Source organism: Thamnophis elegans, chromosome 5 (assembly GCF_009769535.1).
Source record: "Thamnophis elegans isolate rThaEle1 chromosome 5, rThaEle1.pri, whole genome shotgun sequence".
NCBI classification, from domain to species: domain Eukaryota; kingdom Metazoa; phylum Chordata; class Lepidosauria; order Squamata; family Colubridae; genus Thamnophis; species Thamnophis elegans.
Window position 1 is genome coordinate 25,982,411 of NC_045545.1, and position 25,834 is coordinate 26,008,244.

Genomic DNA, 25,834 nt, shown 5'->3' on the forward strand with positions numbered 1-25,834 from the left:
TTGGTTATTTCAACTTTCATTGAAGCCTCAATCAGAAAATAGTAAAAACATCATCCTGAGAATATCGCTGAAGCTCGATTATCACTCAATTAATTGCAGAAATTTAACAATACAATAGCAGTTTATTCATAAGTGCAAGTTAACTATGAAAAAAGAACCTTTTTATTTGGAAAGATATAATTTACTTTGTCTTTCCAGATAATCAAGCATGTATTAAAACTGTCTGGTTGTTTTCCTTCAGGAAAACACAATATTGCACTACTTGGGAATTAAATAATATGGATTATTAATAAAACCTGAACATCTAGCTATTCATTTGCAAAACACAGAATTTGCCAAATGTTCTACATGAAGAAAACTTGTTGGACATACAACATTATAATTAAAATAAATTAGAACTATGGATTAATTAAGCTTTGCTACTAGCTGTCTCATGTATTTTAACTGTCAGTGTTTGAAACTGTGGCATATACGGTATAAAGGTTTGAAGGGGCCTCTCACAGTTACAGATAAAAGGATTTAGATCAGGTGTTACATTTTGAGAAATCCCCATGCTTCTAATGAGAGTATTGGTATGAAAATTACATGGTGCCACATTTGAATTTTCTGTTAAAAATATATCATTTTCATTATTTTTGAGTGGGCCCATGCCTAAGTAGAACAAACTTCTCTCTGGGCTGTCACCTTCAGTGAACGTTTTATCCTGTTCTGAAGATTCTAAGAAACCTTCAGTGGAAACAACAGAGAGAGAGTGACTTTTCCTGGGAGGGTCTTGAAAATATTCAGGTAATATCAAAAATGCTTGATTTCCTACTGCCCAAGAAATGCTAGAGAAAGAAGCTGGAACTAAAGACTTAAGGTTCACAAAACTTCTGTCAGAAGGACTACTTGAATCCTTTGGAGGCTCATAAAGTCCACTTGACATGGAGCCACTTAAAATAGTTGCATATTTTATATTACATTGTTCTGACATGCCTCTTTTATTTTCTGCATCTTGGATGTTCTCAGATAGACTATCGCTATTGAAATGACCACTAAAGCAAGTTGAGTTATGCTCAAAGTCCTGAATGGTTGAAAACAGTGAGTCAACTGCTAGTAACTCTTGTTTATCTTCATGTTTCATTGCTTTATCAATACTGATATCTTCCAATACTATTTCTGATTCCAGAAGTAGCGGACCAAATGACAACGCTTCAGGATGCTTGAGAAAGAGATGCTCAAAGGTTTCAGGCTAGAAAAACAAGACACATTGTAAAGCTCATTTATCAGTTAATTTTTCATACCGAAAAAAAATACAAGAATAGGAAAAATTAAGCAAATGAATATTTTATTATATTTGAATCAGGTTCTTCATTTTCAAAGCCAGATGAATTACATTTTTAAAATAATTCTTTTTGGGGAGGGAACCAAATTATGGTATTGAATCTAGATATCAGTTATAATCTAGTTCAGATTAAATAAAGTGTGCCAAAATAAGGCATATATGTTAAAGTAAACAAAGATATATTTGCAAGTTTTAAATATACCATTTTAGATATTTAATTTTTATATGCTTTAAAGTAATTGTTTGAACCCTAGATTTCTGTCTTCTCAATTAGAATTATGGATATAATGCATCTTCCTTTCAATAAAGAGTAAATTAAAAATGCAGTGGCTCTAAAAATAACTGATAAATAAAATGAGTCATAATCAAAATAACCACAAAGCAATCCTGCAATTCTATGCACACTTACCTGTCAATAAAACTACTGAAAATATTTTATTCTAGCCAGAGTATATATTCTATGGTACAGCTTTGTCTCCAGAAATCATCACTCATTGATATGCAATGCAAGTGTTTATCAGGTTTTGCTATTCCTCTCCAACATCCAGGATGAAGTTAAGTGTATTTCTCATGTAGACTTCATCAACATGTGGTGATATTCCCAAAGTTCAAAATACTCTCTATGTCATGCTAAAATCCTGTTCAGATCAACTACTGGCAAAATTTTCTTCCTTTCTTTGTGAGTGGTTAAGGAGATCTCCAAAACTGTAGGTGATGTTTTGCATTTCATAAATATTGCTTCTGTCGCCATTCCCTAGAAAACATTTTTCTAGGCAATTTCTTAACTTAGCTTTATTGAACTTTATTAAAAATGTGTTATGGAGCTGACCTTTCATATATTTTTTGTTGCTGGAAATTTAGTTCCCAATGGCCTAACCCATATCAGAATTGGCATGCATTGAGATGGAGAAGGCCTGAGGATTTGATGCAGCTTCTGTAGTAGCAATGCACATCTTTCTTTCCAAGTTGCATTAGTGTTATTGGGTAATCAAGAGAATCGTTGCGATTTAAATTGAGTTCTAGAATGCTTGGAGGTAGCTTTTTCATTCAAAAGAATTTCTATTAGTGCTCCATTTCAAGTTCTTGTTCTCCCCTCACCATTCACAATGTCTTTAAAGCAACATGTGCCCTTGTATAGGGTTCTGGGGCTCTTGCAACAATACCAGTTATCTGCTTTTCTTTGTCACAAACCTGTGTGAGGAAATTAATATGTGGGGAGGGGAATGGATGCAGGCTGGATACTGATTTCTTTGTTTCTTTACTGGTCAACTAGAAAGTTTTCAGCCTAGCTGTAAAGATTTTGGAAAATGCTTCAATGGACACTCATGGATCTTTGAAAAACTGGTGCTGAACTAACAGCAGGGAATTTGCATACCACCCACATGGAGTGTCTTTAAAATTCTGTTTGTTACAACCCTGCATAGATATGCTGTTAAAATATGCAGTGCACAATGAGAGTGAGAGAGAGAAGGGGAGGTTTTCAAAACAGCTGGAATGGATGAAGAGGGCTATACTGTAAGACTTTCAGAAATACCTTAGACTCTGAGGTTTTTGAGACTTGTCAACAGCTAATGTGGCTGAGGTATAACATACAGTATTCTAGTACAACATTGTAATGAAGAGGAATGTTTATATTTATTCAAATTTAAGTCCTGTTCTGCAGTTTTTTCAGTTATCCTACTGACAGAAGAATGGACCGACAGACCCAACGCTGGCTTTCTTTGCAGAATTTGATTCCAGTATTCTGTTGAATTGGAGATAATTCATTAATGAAAACCTTACATGTTAGAGAAATTAATTGCTGATAAAATATAATACTTTGATTACAAAATAGGTTTAGGTTTACCTGCCATTGAAATTTGATTGTGGAATCATTTATAATGTGACAACTGAAACATACTTGCAAGAGGCAGCCAAAAGAATCTATAAGATTCTATTTATATGTCTGAAATACACATACACACTATAGCTAGGGGTGGGTTGCTGCCAGTTTTACTACCAGTTCTCAACTCACGCGCAATGCACGTATGCCCTGTTCAATGTAAATTGTTCTTCATTCATGCTGTTCGGGGGCGTGGCAGGCCTGGGTCGCTGCCAGTTCTGTAACCCAGGCCTGAATTCCACTACCAGTTCAGCTGAACTGGGCCAAACTGGGAGCAACCTAGATCTGACTATAGCATGTATGTATACGTGTATGTGGCACATGCAAACATACACAAAGAAACAAATATTAAGAAAATAGATAAAGTCTTTTTATTCCTTACATAAAAGAGGTTCGGAGCCTTGTGTCTGTCAACAGGATAATTATCTGTAAATTGAACAGGATGAAACCAAATCTGCAGCAGGGGAAATTTAGCCAGATAAAGAATGAAATGGAAGATGGGTTGTGGAGACAATAGCAATAGCAATAGCAATAGCAGTTAGACTTATATACCGCTTCATAGGGCTTCCAGCCCTCTCTAAGCGGTTTACAGAGTCAGAATATTGCCCCCAACAACAATCCGCCAAAACATTTTACCCACCTCGGAAGGATGGAAGGCTGAGTCAACCCTGAGCCGGTGAGATTTGAACAGCCGAACTGCAGAACTGCAGTCAGCTGAAGTAGCCTGCAGTGCTGCATTTAACCACTGCGCCACCTCGGCTCATATAAGGACTCCAGAAAAATTTCCAATGGATCTCATTTTGAAAGGTAGGTCAGAATACTGGCCAGCCCTTCACCTAAGGTCCTCCTTTTGGTCACACGATGGAGAAGAGGGTGTGTGGCCTGTCCTTTCCTTCCTACTGCACACATATTCACATGTGGCACACAGAGCCATCTCTCTGAGCATGCCAGCTGTTGCCCGTTGCTCTTCTGGGTTCCTCCCAGCTGCTCTTCACACATGCGGGAGTGGAGGAAACTGGAAGAGCAGTTCCCTGGCGGGCATGTGTGTGTTGGGAAGCTGAGCTTCTGGTTTCCGGCACATACATATGCGCTGGCCAGCTGGTCTTCACATATGCATGCACCCCAGAAACTGGAAGACCAGACCACTGGTGTGCATGCACACGCTGAAAACTGGAAGCTCAGCTTCCTGACACGCACATGCACACCAGGTTGCTGCTCTTCTGGTTTCAGGTATTCTCCTGAGTGTGTGCGCTCCCGTTTCAGCATGATGCCGAAAAGGTTCGCCAACACTGCCCTATCTGAATATTGTGTCATGTTCTGGGCTCCACAGTTCAGAGAGGACAGTGACAAATTAAATTCATAGAAAGGTTAAGATAGTCAGGGATCTAAAACAAAGTTTTATGAGGAAATGCTAGAGAATCTGGGTATGTTTGACCTACACACAGCTGATGAGTGGATATTAAAGAGGTCTTCAAATACCTGAAGAGTTGTCACATAGAGGAAGGAATAGAATTATTCTCTATTGCTCCAAAGGTCAGGATGAGAACCAATGGATTAAAATGCAAGGAAGTAGGTTCAGCCAGACATTAGGAGGAAATTCTTGATTTATAAACTGTCAGCTCATGAAACAGACAGCCATGTGAGGTGGTAAACTCTTTGCTATATGGCTAAAGAGACTCTAGGCATGATCAAGCAGAAATGCTTTGGTGCAAGATTTTCAAACCTTTTCACAGAAGCTGTCATTTCTTTCTAAAGAAATTCCTTCAATCTCTGATCAAGAAGCAAAGCTCATGATAGGAAATTCATTGTGTTTGAATGATGTCTTTTCCTTTTTGCACTTAGTTTCTCATGGAATCTCACCTAATTGTTCCAGAGCTTAGCGTTCCATAGAAACAATTTGTAAAACTTCCTCATTCAACCCCTTGTCCCATGCATACAACAGTGGTGTGCACATACCCTGATTAGTTTCTGGGAAGAAAGTGCACATACACAAACACACACACACACAATACTTTATTACACAGAACATATACAAATACCTATGGCCATTGCTGCTAATGGGGTTGAGAAAATTCCAGAAACTATCCCTCTGAGCTTATCAAATATGTATCAAGGAATAATTTCTGTCGTTCTTGTTTATGCTGCATTTTTTATTATTTGGAATTATAATATCCAGGTTAGGTTTTTTTTGTCTTTCTAGTAGAAGGGCATGGAGAGCACTTGCCTATAAAATCGCCAAGAGTTGAACATGACTAACTGGTTAAACAACAAGTGAACAACAGAGATCCCTTTTTTTCTCCTAAAAATAGGGATAGATTTCCTACTGCCTATGATTTGCTGGTGGTCTGCCTGCTTGTGTTTGTCAAGTCTACCGAAAAGTGAGAGTGGACAAAAGACTGTATTGAGTTTCTATTATTCATCTGATAATAAGTATTGTTTCCAAATTAGGAAGAATACTTGTCTTTTGATAAATACTTTAATAATTTTTCTTTTATAGCTTTAGGAAGTTACTTCAAAAGTTACATCTCTTTTCCAAGTGCCCTGAACAAATTAGAAATCAGGACAAGAAAAATCCTGCTCATTTATATGTCAATACTTCCTTTTTATATGATAGGAGTCTAATGAAATAGATGAGGTAAAACAGAAGATAAAATTATTACTGGAATTAGACTAAATAAAAGCTAAAATGTTCAGAAAAAACGCTTTCCAAATGTTCATAATTTTCATTTCAAGAATAATTTGAATATGACGTTATATGTAGTAGAATAGTCTCAGCAAAAGCTACATGGCCCTTGAACATATTGCATTTAGCACAAAAGTGGACAGAATAAGCTTGTACCTTCTAAATAAGCTTTTAAATATTTCTGAGTTTTCAAACTTTCTGTTATATTAAGATTGAAAATTCATAAAATATAAAAGATTCCATTAGCACATGAAACTTGAGTGCATTTTTATAGAATTTTATGTAGATGTTCTATTCCTTTGAATTTCCTGTTTCCCATTCTCTGACTGTAATCTTAGGGACAGTTTCTACTAACTTGATCTTTTGGCCTCTATCCCCTTGCCTAAACATTTTAGAGGGGAAAAGACACTTTATAATGGATGACATAGTGTAATTCATAACTTTTGGTGGTAGATTTCACCAACAGTAACCTGAAACAATGCAAAGTTCATGACCTTCTGAAAACACCAAATGTGCTGGGCCACAGCGCATTTGGAATGAGGCTGTGGAATTATGGACAAGCTTGTGGGTGCACCACTGCATTTGTGAAAGTGATACGCTCACACAAAACCATACCCTCTTCTCCCTCCTGCCACCGCAGCCTCCACTCCTTCTGTTTCTCCACTGAGTTGAAAAGGTTGGGGACCGCTGGCATAGAGCTACTCACATTATTATACAATTTCACTTTTATTGGAACATCTGATAAAATGATGATTCTCCCACTGATTGCAAATATAGAAGGAATTTCAGAAGGCCATTTACACACACTTTAAAATAAACTAAATAGGGGTTGTTTTTCCTGATAATAATTTTCATTGTCTCTTCTGTCAAAAACATTTACTCTATTCTTCCCTGCTTCTTGGCACAATTTAACTAAAGGCACATCAAAGTCATACTGTTCTCGCTTTCAAAGACCCCTGAATCAATTTGTAGGCCTAGCTGTCTTTCCTTCTGCTAATATGAAACACAAATATTGCCCCGACCAAGCTGCTACAGTCCTCCAGTACTTTGCAGGCATTTTCCATCTGGCTGTAGAGGAAATTTGATTAATCTCTTGTCAATGTCATCTTTGTTTATTCGCTGCAAAATCATTAAGCCAGCATTCCCTTTGTAACTAATTTCTGTCAGGAATCAGAAGGAGGGATGAGGTAAGTGTTTCCTCTCACAAGAAAATAGTAAGCTAAATTCTCCAATCCTGTTGACACAGTGAGAATATGAAGATCCAGAATGGCTTTCAAACTGGTGCAGCAAATGTGAAATTGAGAGACTAAATTACAGGTAGTCCTTGACTTACGATCACAATTGAGCCCAAAATTTATGTTGCTAAGTGAGAAAATTGTTAAGTGAGATTTTCCCTACTTTATGACTTTTCTAGCCACATTTGTTAATTGAATCACTGCAATTGTTAAATTAGTAACACGGTTGTTAAGTGAATCTGACTTTCCTGTTGACTTTGCTTGTCAGAAGGGTTCAAAAGATGGTCCTATGACTCTGGAACACTGCAACCGTCATAAATGTGAACCAGTTGTCAAGCATTTGAATGGAAAATGTGTGGAAAATGGTCCTAAGTCACTTTTTTCAATGCTGTTATAACTTTGAACAGTCACTAAATGAATTGTTAAGTCGAGGACTACCTATAATCAGGAAAAGCATCTACACTGAGGATGTCTTAGGTACATACATATATGTGGCTGTAATGAAATGATAAACATTCAGCATATAATGCTCCGAGTAAGAAACATGCTTCATAATTAGCCCTGCATATTTAGAAAACAAAATAGTTTTAGGAAAATGTGTAGAATTAAAGACACCTTGATATCACTGGCTTTAAGTACATGATGCTTTATATCTATATCTATCATTCTAAATCAGGTGCTGGGAACATCCCCTGGCTACCATGTAATCCCAGTTTTATTCATTCAACCCAGTCATAAAGATAGTTTGCCCAGACTATTCTTTGAGCTTAGGTTACTTAATCAGAGTTTTCTAGGGGAACTTAATGTATTTAGGAATATAACATAGGTACCCACTGTCCTTGAATCCTCAAGTGTTCCTCTTACACAACAAAACCTGTCCTTGCTGAAAAATAGTATTCTTAGAATGATATACCATTAATATAACCTTTGTACAAAATTATTTCCAACACTATTATGTACGAACAAAGTCAGCAGACAATGAAATGATAGGAAAGTAATTCTGTCTTCTGAATTCAAATAGATAATTCTTCTAACAACTTGTAAAGGAAGTCTGGGAGCTGGAACAATGGTTCAGCGGGCAGTGACCAAGATTAGACTTCAAAGAATGTCCATTCTCTGTTTAAATGAAATGAAATAAAATTAACAATAAAGATGAGAAAGTAAAAGTTTAATGGAAATGAAAACTGAAAATAATATATTAATTTTAAAAAAATCATTTCCCCAAATGTTTCTACCTATTATAACATTTAATTCAACTTTTATAGTTTCATTCACAAAGTATATAATGGTAAACTTAATAAAACTGCCATCTGTACCATGTAAGAATCAAGAAATCTACAGAAAGATGTATAGAGAGGGATGAGATGGGGATAAGTGGATTAAATACATTCATAAAGCTTTGTAGACGTTATGACTTGCTCTATCAGAATGACCAGTTTTCTTAGACAATGATTGAAGATCCATGGTTCCAATAGAAATGTTGAATGCTTGTGGCATATTGTCCTAGCAGAGCATGGAATCTCTATATTTTATTTTGAGCACTGGACCTTGTATAATAGTAATAATAGTATTCTGTAATAATAATAATAAAAACTGGAAGGATATTTTTAGAATGTACATGTATATCTATCTCTGAAGGGATACTTATTCAGGTGGATTTATTTTTGTCAGTGTACCTGAAAACCCATTAGTAATTTAATGGTAATAATCAGTTTCCAAGTAACATATAACAATGAAATGCATTAAAATAGAGTTCCATACCTTTTGGAAATTAACTCCTTGTGCCCAGGAACAATTCTTCGGGTTTGGGACATCAACCCACAATAATTTCTTAATTCTGAAAAAAATACAGATAATGAATTGATTTGGTTCAAAGGATAAGCAAAAGCAAATTTGGTGTGATCTCCCAGGACCTGGGAGATCCTGTTCAAGGCTACCCTCAGCTATGAAGATATACTCTATAGTTGTACCAGGTATTTTCTTTCTGCTCTTTCTTTCCTAAATGAAAAATAAAAGAAGCAGTGCTATGTATACTGTATTGCCTTTAACAGAAACTAAGATATAAATCCAACAAAATAATGATGAGAAAAAATATTACAGCTTCTGGGTTGCTGCAAAGAATAATGCTACAATGCAAACTCTAATAATTGGAAAATATTTTATAATTTTAATTTTTAAATTTAATTTATTCTCTATTCATCCATTCAAATAGATGATCATATAGATTATTGTATCTAATATTCTCCTACTATGAACAGATTCTGCAAGCCTTCATGAAGGAAAACTTTACCTATGTTGCAAAATCAGCAATGCTCCAAGCAGCAGAAATGAGCATGAAATCATTAAGGGTAGAATCACATAGAAGTTCACATCATGCTGCTTTTCAATCCCACCTGGAAAAATAATAATTTATTTTAAAAAGTCATTACCATTGCAATCCAAATACACATGCAAAATATTACTTCAGTGACATTAAACTGAATGGGTGAAGATTATTCTAGATAGTATGCCTAACAAAGGATCCTAAGATCAAAACTGAATATCTTTGTAGACACACTAGATTATATTTTTCAAGTCAGACCCTGTTTACAGAGCAGGAAAGTCCTATTAAATTCACCAGGCCTCCAGCTTAATTAATACAGAATTAGATTAAAAGGCTTTAAATCTTGAGTACGTATTTCCTTAAAATTATATCTTGATTGATTTGAATTAATCAGTTTTTTTTTAAATGTGTTTAAGTAAATTTGAATATATAGTTAAAAATACATTGATTGGCTAAATTAGCCATGCATCCCAATTCTCTGTATGAGTACTCAAAAAGAAGCAGCATTAAACAGCATTAACAGGCAGGAAATACTGCTTAAAAAGCATGGCAATGTGTGATTTTATTTTTGCCCTCCATGGCCTCCGGCAACACTCTGCTGGCCAAAAATGGGCTGCATAGTCCGTTTTCAGCCTTCCCGGCCTCCAGCAGCACCCTGCTGGCCAAAAATGGCCCGTTTTAGTCAGCAAAGGCACCACAAGCCGGTCCTTTGAGGGCCAGATTTAAGCACCCTACATGCTGGATCCAACCTACGGGCTTTGAGTTTGACACCCCTATTAAGTAATGCATACTTAATAGGGCTAAGCATTCAAAGGCACTTCAAACATATATCAGCAGAAATCAAATGCATCCTAACTCTATATAAAAGTATTAATAATGTATAGTATACAAAATTATATTATATGAACTAAAAACAATATTTAAGGCAGATACAATCTCCTGCTCTGCCATTGTAAGTAGCGATCTCATCCCACTGTACTTGGCAAAATGATACGTTAAATAAAAACATTTCTATACTTAAATGTAAACTATTACTAGACTGCTATCTATTATGAAGGTTTGGTTGTGTCCAGAAATCTTCCTTGAATGTACTGGATTTTTTGTTTTCTTTTGCATTTTCAATATAAAGAGTTGAACCAAAAAAAGAAAAAAACTAAAATTTTGGCCGAAGCTGTATTTCATGGCATGATTATTTAGAATTAAAAGTTAATAATAACATGTACAAACATACATACCACTGTTAAGATGAGTGCCTCTATAAATCAATCAATCAAAAAATCAATCAAACAAGCAAATAATCTTCAGCTTCAAACTAAGCAAATAAGCACAGAACATGAATAAAAAATAAAATGCCAAAATGCATGATATAAGAAAAAATGTTAGTTAAATCTAACCATTCAATTCATACAATTCATACCCTAACAATCATTCTTGCTTCCATATATCACGTCATATATTGCCTTTTGTTCTTTCAACTTAATTTGTCTTATTTTGAGTACAGGTAATCCTTGATTTACAACCATTCATTTAGTGCCTATTCAAAGTTACAGTGTCACTGGAAAAATTGACTGATTACTGTTTTTCACACTTATGATCATTGCAGCATTGTCCTCATGGTCATGTGACCAACATTTGGACATTGGGCAATTGGTTCATATTTATGAACATATCCCCAGGTCATTTTATCACCTTTTGTGATCTTCTAACAAATCAATGTGGAAGCTAGCTCATTTAATAACTGTGGCGAGAAAGGATGTAAAAAGGGGGGAAACTCACTTAACAACTATCTTTGCTTAGCAGTGGAAATTTTGAGCTCAATTTTGAAATTGTGGCTGTAAGTAAAGGACTACCAGTATCATGCAACCATGATTTTCTTGGCCTTCTCTTTTCTCTCAATCTTGTTCCATATTTTTGTTCTGTAGTTAAATCCTCAATCATGCTCTTTATACCACAAAGTGCCACAGTATATTTCTTTTTTTTACTAATTATTCATTACTATCTTTTAATTTTTTAACGTACTTCTTACTCTTGTATTCAACATTCAGTTTCTTTTCACCTACCAAACTCTCACTTCCATATAAATAGAACAGAAGTATTTTATATGTAACTGTTTTATTCTGACAAATAATCACTACTCAAAATTGACCACACACTATGTTTATACCAGAATTATCATGTTTTAAATTTTTCTCCATTTAACAATCTTTAGCACAGATTCTATCAGGTATACAAACATATTAACCTAGTCTAGTTTTTTTCTGTCTGTCTGTCTGTGTGTGTGTGTGTGTGTGTGTGTATATATATATATATATCTTCCTTTATTTATTTATCAGCACAAATAAAACATATATATATATATATATATATATATATATATATATATATATATATGGATAAATAGATAGATAGATAGATAGATAGATAGATGATAGATAGATAGATAGATAGATAGATAGATAGATAGATAGATAGATAGATAACTTTCAAGTATTTAAGTTATTTTTCTGTTAAATACCACTGGTCTCAGATTCTTTGGATTCTGAATAAAGCATATCATCTACTTAGAAAAATATATTCCCAACTATTTGAATTGATACCGGTGAGAGAACTAACTGTTTTCTCTGCCAATAAAGAGAAGGGTTATATAAACATCCTTCAGCTACCTCCCAAGGCCTTCACAAGACTTGCCAAGAACTCATTAACTGTGAAGGATGAAAAAAAAAAAAAGAATTTAAACCCTGCAGTTCATATATGGATTAAAAGTTTCTGATTTCATTATATTTAACTAGTTAATCAACTGTTGTGTTTAAGGCTTTATTCCTGTCTGCGGTAAAGATTATATATAAAGATTATAAACTAGCTAAGTCATTTTTAGTGTTTTCTGCCAAAGGTAAAGGTTCTGCCGCTCAGCAGGGACCAAATAAGGTGCTCAGTGACTGGATAGCTATAATTACCTTCCAAGTCCTGAGGTATAATGTGAAAACAACCAATATACCAGGAGTGAAATCCACTTACCTTTGCTACCAGTTTGGTGCAATGTGAGCGCTTGCGTACCTCCCGCGCATACTCAGAGCCTCAAAAAGGTAAGGTAAGCAAACAGCGAGGGGGGGGGGAAATCCGCTGTGCCGCACAATTTATATTAGCTATAAAGCAAGAAATCCTGCTTTCTAGCTAATATAAATAGCGCAGCACAGCTGATCATTGGAAAAACCTGTTTGCCTGAACTGGTTTCATTTATTTTACTACAGGTTCAGGCGAACCAATAGCATTTTTATTACCGGTTCGGGTGAACCGGTCCAAACTGGTAGCATTTCATCCCAGCAATATACTTCTAATGTTACAAGCATAAGCTTTCCATTTATTGTCATCCATTTAGTTCCATCATACCTCTTGCAAACTTTACATTATATTGTGATGTAATGCCTCCTCAGAAGGTTCCCTGGATCCCTGCATGAAATATATTCTCTCAAGTAGTTAAACAATCTAGATATCTTGCCTGTAGATTTAACCACTCCAGTAACTGTTGTTATATAATTTAATTTTATTTGCAATTTTATTAATTACTTGTTCTGTATGTTTTTAATGGTTCATTGTTCTGATATTTTATTACACATTTTGTGAGTTTTTCTGCATTAATGCTTGTATTCTGTTATGTCACATGAAATAATAAAAATAAGAATCATAGCTTCATCTTACAGTGTTCTTAACATATTCAGCAACTGTCAGCTCACACAAAACATTTCATAGCAAAGCCAATTCATGTTCTCATGTGGTTCCTCTAAATCAGCAAAGATAAAAATAAATTATCTCACATTCATACATTTTTCAATGACCTGCTGAAGAGCAAACATCAGATCTGCAGACTCCCCTGCCCAGTAGAAAGGTACACTGTACTTCCTACATTTTGTTAGCAATAGCAATAGCAATAGACTTATATACCGCTTCATAGGGCTTTCAGCCCTCTCTAAGCGGTTTACAGAGAGTCAGCATATTGCCCCCAACAATCTGGGTCCTCATTTTACCCACCTCGGAAGGATGGAAGGCTGAGTCAACCCTGAGCCGGTGAGATTTGAACCGCTGAACTACTGATCTAGCAGTAGCCTGCAGTGCTGCATTTAACCACTGCGCCACCTTGGCTCTTGTTCATTGTCACACCATCATTCTTTCAAAATCAGAATTCAGTTAAACACTTTCTCAGGAACACTTAACAGATTAGTACTCCAGTAGTTTTTAAATAGACTCTAGGCACCTTGCCTTTTCTATAGGAGAGCCATAGTAGAGTCTTACAATCATTATGCACACATATTAAAGTCAAATGTTTTAAGTAAGTCGTACAGCCTTTCATAAGAAAACCATGTCTGTATTTTTATTTTCCTTGGTATTTTAACATTTCTGTTGTCATGATTTGTCAATATTTTCACTAAATTTTTTCTTTCACTTTTTTTTCTTTGACTACAAGTTATCTTATATCTACAACCACAATTTCATTTGTAAGTCATCACAAGTCAAGGAGCCAACTTGATTTTATGACCATTTTACCACCAAACATTTTGATTAGCAATGTTTTTTTCTGAAAAATGACAAAAAACTACTTATTCCCATGTAGACCTCTAGAATATTCTAGCATTCCCTCATTTTATTTTCATTACAAAACATTTAATCACTTTTAATTTCATTAGCTCTGCTGGAGACTCTTTTAACAATTTTCACTTCCACCAATTTAACTACTTTGTTTTTCTCTGTACCTTTTAAATTTAACCATTTCTTGCTCTAGTTGATTATATTCTTCACTACACTTTTTTTCTATATTATTTCTATCATTCTCATTTCTTTTGCCAGTCATTCTCTTATATAAACTTTTTCTCATCCACAGCCTCTTCTTTCACTTTATCATGCTTTTTACACTCCCCATAAACATGTACAATTGATTGAGCACGAACATCCTTTCAATTACTTTTTTGTGATCACATTAACATGAAATATCCACATTGTCACAGAAATTCAGTGCAAAGAACTTGGTTGTGGTACTGAAATATAGGGATAATAAATGGAAAAAGAAATAAAACCTGAGTTATTTTGAAAACCTACTACAAATGACTCAATAATATTAATCATAAGTGAAGTTTTCATAAACATGAAGTTTTTCAATTTTTGAGTCTTCAAAGAGAGAAGGAATAACTGATGGACACTTTATTGTTCAGTCATCTGTTAGGAAACAAAATAATCATTCCAAAACACCCAGGAATCAGCTTGGTGGGTAATATTTTTCTTCAGAGAAGGGAGAATTAGCATTCCTTGCCTTGTTTCTAACTAACATGTAACTAATAATTCAGTATACAATGTAAACAAAAGTAAGAATATTGAGTAGCGGCAGAAAATATAGTGTAGTGAAACACATATCTTAGACTTCAAAAAATCTGATTGTAAAAACTTTTAATGATTATATATAGGACTCCATAGTAGTAGGAGAAAAATGGAAAAAGTATGCACAGATTAATGGGAATTCTTGAAAACTCAGATTCTAAAAAGGTCATTTGGAAATAATTAAAATGTGGAAATAAAAAGAAAGGAGCAGAAGAAACCAATGGGGTTGCTCATAAACTTTTGTGAAAAAATTGAAAAGGCACATATAAGAGTTAGAATGAGAGACATATTACCAAGAAACAGTATATGTATACCTAGATTGGTAGAGAGATGCCAGGAAAACTAAAGAGCAGAATGTACTGAGATTAGCAAAAGGGCTTATTTAGAGATGTTCAGAGTAACAAAGAAAACAATCGATATACCAGCTGATCATTGCGGAGGTCAGAACAGATAACAAAGAAAAGACAGCACTACTTAAATCCTATTTTGGTCCCATCTTCTCAGAGAAGATATGCATTCAACTAGGCAATTTTGAAGAACCGATTGAAGGAGCAGCATTTTCGCTTCAGCTTAATCAAAATAATCAGGAGAACTTATTGCCCCTGAAAGAGTTCACATTTTCATATGAATTGTTTCTTAAAATATTGAAGGAGCCGTGTTTCCTGTTTGGTTCTGTATTTAATCACCCAATATCAGGCTTGCCACATTTTTTTCTTGTGATATTTGAAACATTAAATACAATTAGCCACCCTCTTTTTAACTTAAAAAAATGCTACCACAGAAGCATTTTCCTATGAGGATTAAGCTATGAATCATACACATGGATAATATATATATATATATATGTATATATATATATATATATATGTGTATATATATATATATATATATATATATATATATATATATATATATGTATATATATATATATATATATATATATATGTATATATATATATATATATATATATATATATATATATATATATATATATATATATATATATATATATATATATATATTATTTTATTGCTGCCTGTAGATTTATCTTTTTTTTTCAGGTGGGACAAGGTAGAGAATTCAGTCCAGTAGACTTACTAATATGTTTTTGGCTGCTTAAAAACTCAACAAAATTAGCTGTGTCTATAGTGTCATCTTGTGAGTTTAACTGAAGGACATATGGCAGATATGACAGATAAGCAATTTAGATAAATACTAAATATAAACATAACTGGAATATAAATATATTCTGTTAAACTCTGTAAAAAAGTTTTTAAAACACACTCATTTATGTTACGTTTATGTTATATCCTAGTATTATTGGTATTCCCATTACTATTTAAGAAGTTCTAAGATAACAGTTCACTAAAATCACCTTTGGAAAATCCTTCTGTTATTGCAGGTTTTGTGACTCCTTCATTAATGACCGGATATAAACTAAATCTGTATTTCTCAATGAGTACGAAGTTATCTGGAATGAAACAATAATGTTTAATGTACAAGTACCAGCAACTCAAAATCGGTCAGATTCACAGAAGAGACAGTTGCATAAAGCCTCAGAGCTAAGGAAAGTCAAGCACCAGTTTGTGACTTACAAGTTTGGAAAACTGGCACTTTCCTATATTCCATTATTTTGACATTGGAGAGCTACAAATAGCTTCTCAAAATCACAAATAAAATGTTACCACATATAACAATAATACTCTTCTTGTTCATCTACCATAATTTAAGTTGAGGCAATCCGCAATTGTTTAACTTCTTATATATGGTTCCCCAATAATTGCAAAATAATGTTGCAAAAAAAATTAGGGAAGGAAGGTTTTTAAATTTTTTATTTTAAAAAAATCAATGCAATTATATTAAATATGACTTAACATGACCTTTTCAGGAATTTTCATTTTAATTGGTTTTCAATATACACACAACATTCCTTATCCTTCTATGTTTTACCTCATGTCCAGGTAATTTTTTTCTTCCAACGTAAGTATTGTTGTAACAACAACAACAACAAAAACCCACTGAAACATATATTTTCATATTCAAACTCACCAAATATATGATACCTCCTAACATTAGGAGGAGCTGTTATCCATTTAATTTGTTCTTCTCCATTTAGATTGGTCCATTCAATTACAAAGGATGTAACCACATAATCCATAGGCAAAAGTATCCAGGACATTATTACACAACTGCTGTTCATTGGGTAAATATTCAGAGACTGCACAATGTTTACTAACTCAAATCAATCAAGAAAGAAACAAAAAATGGTAATCAGATAGAAAATTAGAAAGAATTCACTGACACTCTCTTAAAAAGAAAATACAAAATTACTTCATTTTACTTTGTAAATTAGAAATATTGTAAACTCCATAAGTAAAGAAAAGAATAATATTACTAGATTTCCAATTAGGAGAAACAAGTTTAATTTGCATGTATAATACAAGTAAATTTATTTGGATAAAAAAAATATCAAATTTAGATCAGCAAACCTTTAATCTCCCTGGCCACATGTACAAATAGCTATACTTCATTGTTTTTTGTAATTAAATGGTATTAAAACATAATCAGAGACTATAGTCAACAATATTTAATATTTATTAAATATAAATATAATTTCATAAATAAAATGTAGATCTCGCTTTGCCTCCTCCACTATTCTGGAGGGCATCAGTGGAGAGAAGAAAATCAAACATGTCAAAATGATGGGTACAATTTGACAATCAAATAAAATGCCTAATATCTGCATTGCTTGATAAAGTGATAAAAACTTTATCATCCAACTGCATTCATTCTTTTAATGGATTATGACTCCATTGTCACTTTGCACACAATGTTGGACTGTGGCTTCTGCATGCCATCCAAAAGTGACATATGGTCCTTGGCTGAGGAAAATGCAGATCACTGCATAATTGTAACAAGAACACTGTCCATATATTTTGGCTATTTTATATACAGTACATGTATCAGCATTCCAGCAAAAAAATAAAAATAAATGTATTCAAGATTTTGGTTGGAAATACTACTACCCTCTTTTTGGAATGGAGGACCTTCCAAAAGATTAATAGTTTCTAAACACCTTCTTTATTAAAAGTATAGTCATACATTAAAAGAGTTATGTGGGAGCAAGAATCTAAAATGGCTGCTCTTACCTGTGCTTATTTGTTGTGAAAGAGTTAAAATAAAATTCACAGAGGAAGGTCCAATTGAGTTGATTGCTAGAATTTTAACAGAATGTGTATCTCCAGACCATGAAAAAGTGTAAGTAGTGTCATTTTCTATATAGTCAGACCAAACAATATTTTCTGAGGTATTATGTTCTACTACATAGTCCAGAACACTACATAAAGAAACATTCTTCATCAGTGGCTGTAAAAAGATACATATATATTAGATATTTTGTATTGTGGTTGAAACTAAAGTTTAGATTTAAAATAATAATCATACAGGAGAAGATATTTGATTCAATTCCTACAAATGTTAACTTTCACAGTCTTATGTAGCCAATTAGGTCAGAAATTAAACTAATTTGCTTAGAAATCAAGAATTTTAAACTGATTTTTTTCAAAGTGCACTGGAAGTTTTTAAAGTGTGAAAGCAATTCTAGTTTAGTAACCTATCTGTGCTGGTTCCATATTTCTAAGAATTCTGATTGGAAACACTTGTTAGTTTAGACAGACAGACTGTTTTTGGTTTAAGGCATTGGGTAGAATCCAGTGACATGGAAACAAACTTCTGCTCATACAAGAGAATATTCTCTCCTTCTCTGCAACAGCCCATGTATCCTAATCTTTAGACCTGGGAATCCTTTGGAGCAAGTTTTGAAATCATGTAGAATATTGCAAAGAGAAGGAAGAACTGTTTGGCTTTAGGTTTTATTTGCATTAACTGTTGACATTGCAAGTACGGTTGTATCTGTTTTTAAGATACAACCTTTTTAAGATACAACCTTTAGCATGTTTTAAAGAATCATGCTATAAATTTGCTAATGCACTGATTTTGATAATAAAAAAAAATGTTTGGATTATGTATACCTGAAAGGCAATGCAAACCTGAATTATTCCTATCACAAATAAAAATGCAAAAAATTCTACCTTTAACTCTTTTGAAAACAAATTTAGAAATTCTATTTCAAGGCAACTTCCAGCATTAAAGTCTACTAGGGTTTATTTTTTCCTGAATCAAGTTTAATCAAAAATAGTCCTGGAAAAAAGGTACACTTCTGAAAGTTGCATGTAAATAATAACAATTACATTGTGAAACTTCAAATTTTTAAAAACATCCCCTTTTCTATTTTAAAAAAAGGTTCTTGATTAATATGTGTTAAGAATTATGTCAATCAGGACAATATATAAAATATCTTCATTATATTTTTACTAATTGAAAGAGAAAGCCATATTGACTATTACCCCACCAACATTAACAGTAAAGGAATTGCACTTTTAGCTAGTTTCATATATCTAACTGTAAGGAATAATAGAACATTACAAAAAATTAGATGTTGAGCATCTTATTCTCAGAATTACCTTCCAAAGCAAAGTGACATTTTTCTGGTTCATAATGGGATCTTCATTAATAACTCTCCAGAATTCAGGTCCTCGCAAAGGAGCTGAAAAAATAACACATATTTCAAATTGTTTACATGCAACTTGTTCGAAATGAAAATAGCCAAAAGCATATAAGTAACATACTGACCTTTGATATCCTTAACAACTGTATAAGCAGATCTGCTCCAATCACTCCAATAGCCAATTCCTTCACTCATCCTGCAGCGCACCTGAATAATGTAAACTATACAGGGATCTTGTACAGCAATACTCAAAGAGGTAACCGATACAGCCAAAACTTCCTGAATCTATAAAAAAAAACAAAAAAACCTAACCAATAATAATAAAATAATTTCTGAGTGGTTAAAGCCAAGATTGGATATCTGTTACATATTCTAGAAAAAAAGCACACACCAAAATTGTTCTTTTTCCTCCCAAGATGAACCAGACACTAATACAACTAATGGAAGAATCCTCAGTAAAGCATTAATTAGTTTGCATTAAAACAGAACATACCTTCCAATTAATGTCTTCTCCACTAGTCGCATATCTAACTTGAAACTGAAGGTCATTCTTTGGAAGTTCAGGGTTCTTCCAACTCACATTCAGTTGCCCAGTGTCCGCTGTAATCTCAGCTTTGACACTGAAGGGAGAGAATGGCTTCACTAGAAAGGTAAATAAAAGAAATTGGGCTGACTTACTGAATATCTCTATTGGATACCTATGCATTGGTTCTTCCCTATTGCATTTCACTAAAGCAATGTATCCTGCAATTTATAAAAATATGTCTGTCATATTTTAATTGTAAAGCAATTGCAGTAATGCCTAAAAAACTTCCTTTTCATGGAAAAACTCCATCTGTATTTCTTTTTCACCCAATCTAGAATCAATTTACGACCACTGTGTTAAAGTTGTCCTGAAATTCAGAGGAAAGCATTGCTCCTTCAAGGTTTTTCTGGTGTTCTTATATTTTTGGAAGAAATATAACCTCCAGATTCTCAATAATCTGGTAAAGACTGGAGAGGAGAAGCCAATGTCATGACGATGTGCAATCTCAATGCTCTGAGATTGTCATCGATACTTTTGCCATTGGGTGGTCCAAACGGACCTAAACCGTCCCACAGAGACAGTGAACAGGAAGAAAACATCTTGCTGATCTCAGGGACATCGCAAAGTCCCTGATCGATCCAAGAGAAGTTCTTCAAGCCGGAAACAAAAAAATCCAGCCATTAGGCTGATGAAGTCAGGGCAGCTCCAAAATCGAAGGATATGGAAAGAGAAAGTGTTTCCAGCTGGGGAGGAATTTTTACCGTTTTAAAAAGAGATTGCCTATAAAAAACTTAAAATTAATTTAAATTGGAGAACAGAAGAAATAAGCGGTAGAATTAAATTTGGAATGCTTTTGGACAGTGGGTTATCTTTTTAAATGCTATCTTCATGGATGGAATTTATGCAAGCCTTTAAAAACGAATGGATTAAGTTTTCTTCTATTTTTTTCTTTTATTACTCTTTGTAACCTATGGACTTAAATTCTCCTCTTTCATTACTGTGGATGTTCTTCTAACTAAGGTTAATAAAAAAGAACTAAGTTAGATACAGTTAAAGTCTTGATTATTAGGGGGAAAATGTTATGATACAGGATATAGTTAAATAAAGGAGGGATAAGGATAACAACGTATATATAGGTATGGGTACAACATAAGGAAACTGTATGTAAATTGTAAACAGTGATTTGGAAAGGAGGATTAGAAAATTTTGTTATTTTTTTTTTATTTATATGCTGCCCTTTTCCCCCGAAGGGGACTCAGGGCGGCTCTCAGGGTGGCGGTTATTAAATATTATGGATATTTAGCTAGACTAGGACATAAGGATTCAGTATTAATGGAGGATTTTAGAAATAGTAAATGAAATGCCAGTTTGTGGTTATGTATTAAATCTTGGTATAATTTATGATGAAGGGCGTTTAAACAATTATAGTCAAATGAAAATGGAGGTATGATGATGGTAACATGTATAAAAATCTGAGTTAAAATACTAGAGTTAATATGAATTATGTTTGTTGACTGTGGAAGAGATGCACAAAAATCTTTTTGTAACCAACTGATACACTTTCTACAGTATGTAAAGAAGGATGTGTTGTGTTTGTTTTGAAAATAAAAAATAAAAAAAAATTATTAAAAAATAATAATCTGGTAAAGACTGCTGGCTGAAAAATACTAAATTGCCAATCCATTGGATTTCTGATTTTATACTTCCAGGACCAACAGTCAGGCATTGCACAGTAATATATAAAGAAAAGTGGTTACCAAAATATTAACATATAGGCAGGATAAGAAGCAATGGATGGAAACTAATCAAGGAGGGAAACCTAGAACTAAGGAGAAATTTCCTGACAGTTAGAACAATTAATCAGTGGAACAACTTGCCTCCAGAAGTTGTGAATGCTCCCACACTGAAAGTTTTAAAGAAAAGATTGGACAACCATTTGTCTGAAATGGTGTAGGGTTTCCTGCCTAAGCAGGGGGTTGGATTAGAAGGCCTCCAAGTTTCCTTCCAAGTCTATTTTCTATCTAATTATTCTATTCCTATTCCTATTCTATTCTATTCTATATGATGCAGATTAAGGTGACCAGATTTTCAGATTGGTAAAGAGGGACACCATTGACGGGGGGCGGGGGCTTGATTAAAAATTTTATATTTTGTCAAAAGGTCACCCCAGGACACTGAAACCAGCATAAATACGAATCTGTTGCCAAACAAAATTTTGATCACGTGACCATGAGGATGCTGCAACGGTCGCTAAGTGTGAAAAATGGTCGCAACCATTGACTTATAAATAGACTAATGTTCTGAAAACCTGACCTAAATTACTATATATTTTAAATAGCTGTAAAGCTATGCTGAAAAAGTTGTTCTCAAGGTATTGTGATAAACTCAATAAAAAGAAGGGAATTCTTCATGAACTTAAGGAGAAATGAGAGTATTGGATAGTAAAAGGGGCAAATAAAATTACCAATCAAAGAGAATATTTGCACCTCGGGGTTGAAATGAGATGTTCTCTCCTACTCTTTCTTCTTCCTCTCTTCTCTCTCTGTCTCTCTCATCCTCTTTCTCTTTTTCTTTCTTTCTCTCTCCTTCTTTCCTACTCTTCTGTCACTTTCTCTCTCCTTCTCTGTCTCTTTCTGTCTCTCTCCCCTCTTTTTTCTTCCTCTCTCCCACTCTTTTATCACTTTCTCTCTACCAACCAACCTGTCCCCATACTTATCTTCGACTGATCATGTTTGCAATAATTTACCTTTTCTAAATAGGTGCAGTTCCCTTATCGGATCCCTCGCTCAATCAATCAAACACACACACACACACACACAAAACCATTTTTCTCCAAACTTTGGTCACAGCATGGTTCTGACTTTGGCTGGTGGGAACAGCTTTCCCCTTTCCCCGTCCAGTTTGGGAGCGAGTCTAGCAGAGAGCTGTCCCCATCCCCGGTGACCGGGGAAGAGCGGGGGTAGCGAGAAGGCAGGCCTGGCTCTTCTTGGCTTCTGCCTCTCCTTGCAGCATACAAGAAACCCTGCGATCTCCGGTCTCTCTTAAGATACGGAAACTAAGCCCGGCACCTGATACAGATGTCACAAAGGAAAAGGCCAATAGGAACGGCTCGTGGTCACAGATCAAAAGAGGAGATCGCGATGGAGAAAGAGCATCCATTAGCGCTGCCCTCCCTCCCTTCCCTACTTCTGCGCATCTCGAGACCACCACGTAAACAGAATTTGCCCTGAAGTTTTTCCTGCGGACAATGAGCTCTTCCTCAGACCTTTTACGCACGCAAAAGATTAAAAAGCTAAATTTACTGCCACGCATGCCTGGAACGCCTGCAAAGAAAGAAGGGGAATGCGGACAAATGTGTGAAGGAGAAAGAGCAAAAACCAACCTGTCCTTGCGCCATTCCGACGATACAGCCACGCGCTGCCAGACTCCAAATAAGTTCTAACTAGGTCGCCTGTCCGCCCAGACCCATCATTTTCTCTGTGGAGCAACCCGGACAAGCAAAAACTTCTTGAGTTAGGTGGCTGGATCTGGGGTGAACGGGAGGCTGGGATGGGCATGGAGGTGCGGGCGGCCTGGACGGTTGCAGCCCCGGCTTGCCTCGCCCAGCAGCAGCCCGGACTAGTTTCCCCTCCTGCCTCGGAGGCAACCCGCTCACCATCTGCCGGTGTGCGTCTCCGGCGATCCCCCGCTGACGGTGAAAAAAAGGCCCAACACCATGCGGAGGTCGGAGAAGAGCAGCACCATCATCGCCTTCGCTCTTTCTCCCACCTTTCCCTCCCATTGGCCGCCAGCTGGAGGAGGTGGAACCGGGGCGGGAGCACAGAAAGGAGGCTGGGAAAGCCGCCCCGGACGGCTTTCTCGCACACAGGACGGGTGCACCCTGGGAGACACAGGGAAAGGCGCCCGCTCGCCAGCCCGCCCACCCACCCTTGGGCTCCAGGGGCAGCACCTCCCCAGCGCCACCGCTGCCGCGCTGCTTCCTTCGCGCCCTGCGGAGTTTCTCGCACACAGGACGTGTGCGACCTGGGAGACACAGGGAAACTCCGCAGGACGCGAAGGAAGCAGCGCGGCAGCTGCGGCGCTGGGAAGGTGCTGCCCCTGGAGCCCAAGGGTGGGCGGGCTGGCGAGCGGGCACCTTTCTCGCACACAGGGAAGTGGAGGAGGGCGGCGGCGGCTGTTTCACTAACCCCGCGCAGGTTACTAAAGGCCCTCAGCAGCATCAGCAGCAGCAGCAGGGGGTGCTGCAGAAGCCCTGCCAAAGCGCCCCTTTCCCGGCTCGGAGCGGGATGAGCAGCAAGCGGAGCCTCATTTAAAATGACAGCTGTGGTTGCTCGTTTGCTCTGCCACTCTTGCGTGGAGGTCTGAGGAGGCAGAGGGGTGGGAGGGGCATGAAGGAACCAGCGCGGCGGAAGGTGCTGCCCCGGAGCCCAAGGGTGGGCAGGCTGGCGAGCGGGCCCCTTTCTCGCACACAGGGAAGGGGAGGAGGGCGGTGGCGGCTGTTTCACTAACCCCGCGCAGGTTACTAATTCCCGGTTACTCACCAGTGAAGCAGCAAAACAAAGCAAACGGCTGCGAAGGCGAAATGAAATGGAGACTTCTGCGACTCATGTGGCGTTCTAAGCAGACTCCAGCCAATCAGTGAGCTGGCTGGGATGGAAAACTTTAAGCACAATGCGGCGTGCTCAAAGTTTTCCATCCCAGCCAGCTCACTGATTGGCTGGAGTCCAGGCCAATCAGTGAGCGGCAGGATGGGCTGGCTTAGATTTTTAGAAATAGATGGGGGAACTAACAAGCGAGCTAGCGGCAGCTGATGGGCGGGGGAGCGAGTGAGCCCCAAAATAAAGCGGGGGTTTTCTAGAACGGCCTGGGACGCGGGAAAAATTATGAAAAGGTGTGCCTGTCCCGCCAGATGCGGGACCTCTGGTCACCCTATGCAAGATCTAATTAGAAATCATTTTGTTTTCAAGTTAATTTTAAATAAATTTTACAATAATTTAATAAGGAAGCCAATTCTTTTTTGTGGCTTTTAGAAATGCAACATGTTTAAACCTGTTCAGTAAAGATGATTGGTTCAAACTGCTCAGGAAATCACAGCAATGGTTGCTAATCTTCAGCAATACTAGAAAGTAACCATAATCTCAGGCCTGTTGAGGGCAATGGGATAGATTTATAAAGTAAATACGTATTCTCCCCCCCACCCTTATAACACATCATTTTCCCATTTTCTCATTCTTCACCACCTTCCCAGCAGACTGACTCATGCATAATACCGGAGATCCATAAGAAGGAAAATGCTCAGAATAAAGGACTGTAGGCAGGTAAAGCTGGAGACAAAGAGAAGTTTAATTACTCCTATACACACACACACCTCTTTTTTGATGTTAAAATGAGGCATCTTTCATATGCTGCTTAAAGGTGGAAGGAGCAAACAACACTGCAGCCTTTGTCCTATATGTAGCTGCAACCAAACAGAATCTCCAAAACCAATGACTATACAAGGCCTTATGATCTTGTTATTGAATCCTGTAATATGATTCTTGAGCCAGAATAATCTGTTCTATACGTCACCTCTCTATCTATCAACATGGAAATGTAATAAAATAAACATTTTAAAAATGAAAACCTATTTTAAATGTTTATTACAAGGCCTGATAATTCGTTGCAATTTCATATGCATTTAATTTTATTTCAGTTTTAATAAAAACAGCTATCTCATAGACTGACCAAATAATTAAAATGGCCAATTGAAAGGAATACTTTGGAGGTGGAATATGAAAAAATAGGGAAAAAATTCAACCCAATAGTATATATGTAAGCAGCAGCAATTACATTTTTATAATTACAGATTGAAATACAGGGTACATATTAAAAGGAATGTTGTGTTGCAGCTTGCATTAGCTGTATTACATACATCTTAAAAGGGAGGCAA

General features: G+C 36.0%; 1 protein-coding gene across 1 annotated transcript in view; it reads right to left on the reverse strand.

The window, feature by feature from the left end:
• Positions 1-409: 409 nt before the first annotated feature.
• LEPR (leptin receptor) overlaps positions 410-25,834 on the reverse strand; it is a 46,369-nt gene continuing 20,944 nt past the window's right edge. Inside the window, exons 10-18 of the mRNA XM_032217812.1 lie at positions 19,873-20,021; positions 19,505-19,664; positions 19,336-19,418; positions 17,962-18,178; positions 16,862-17,044; positions 16,188-16,283; positions 9,415-9,517; positions 8,886-8,961; positions 410-1,231 (exon numbers count right to left, since the gene is read on the reverse strand). Of these exons, the coding sequence (XP_032073703.1) occupies positions 410-1,231; positions 8,886-8,961; positions 9,415-9,517; positions 16,188-16,283; positions 16,862-17,044; positions 17,962-18,178; positions 19,336-19,418; positions 19,505-19,664; positions 19,873-20,021 (1,889 nt within the window). The remainder of the gene's footprint in view (positions 1,232-8,885; positions 8,962-9,414; positions 9,518-16,187; positions 16,284-16,861; positions 17,045-17,961; positions 18,179-19,335; positions 19,419-19,504; positions 19,665-19,872; positions 20,022-25,834) is intronic.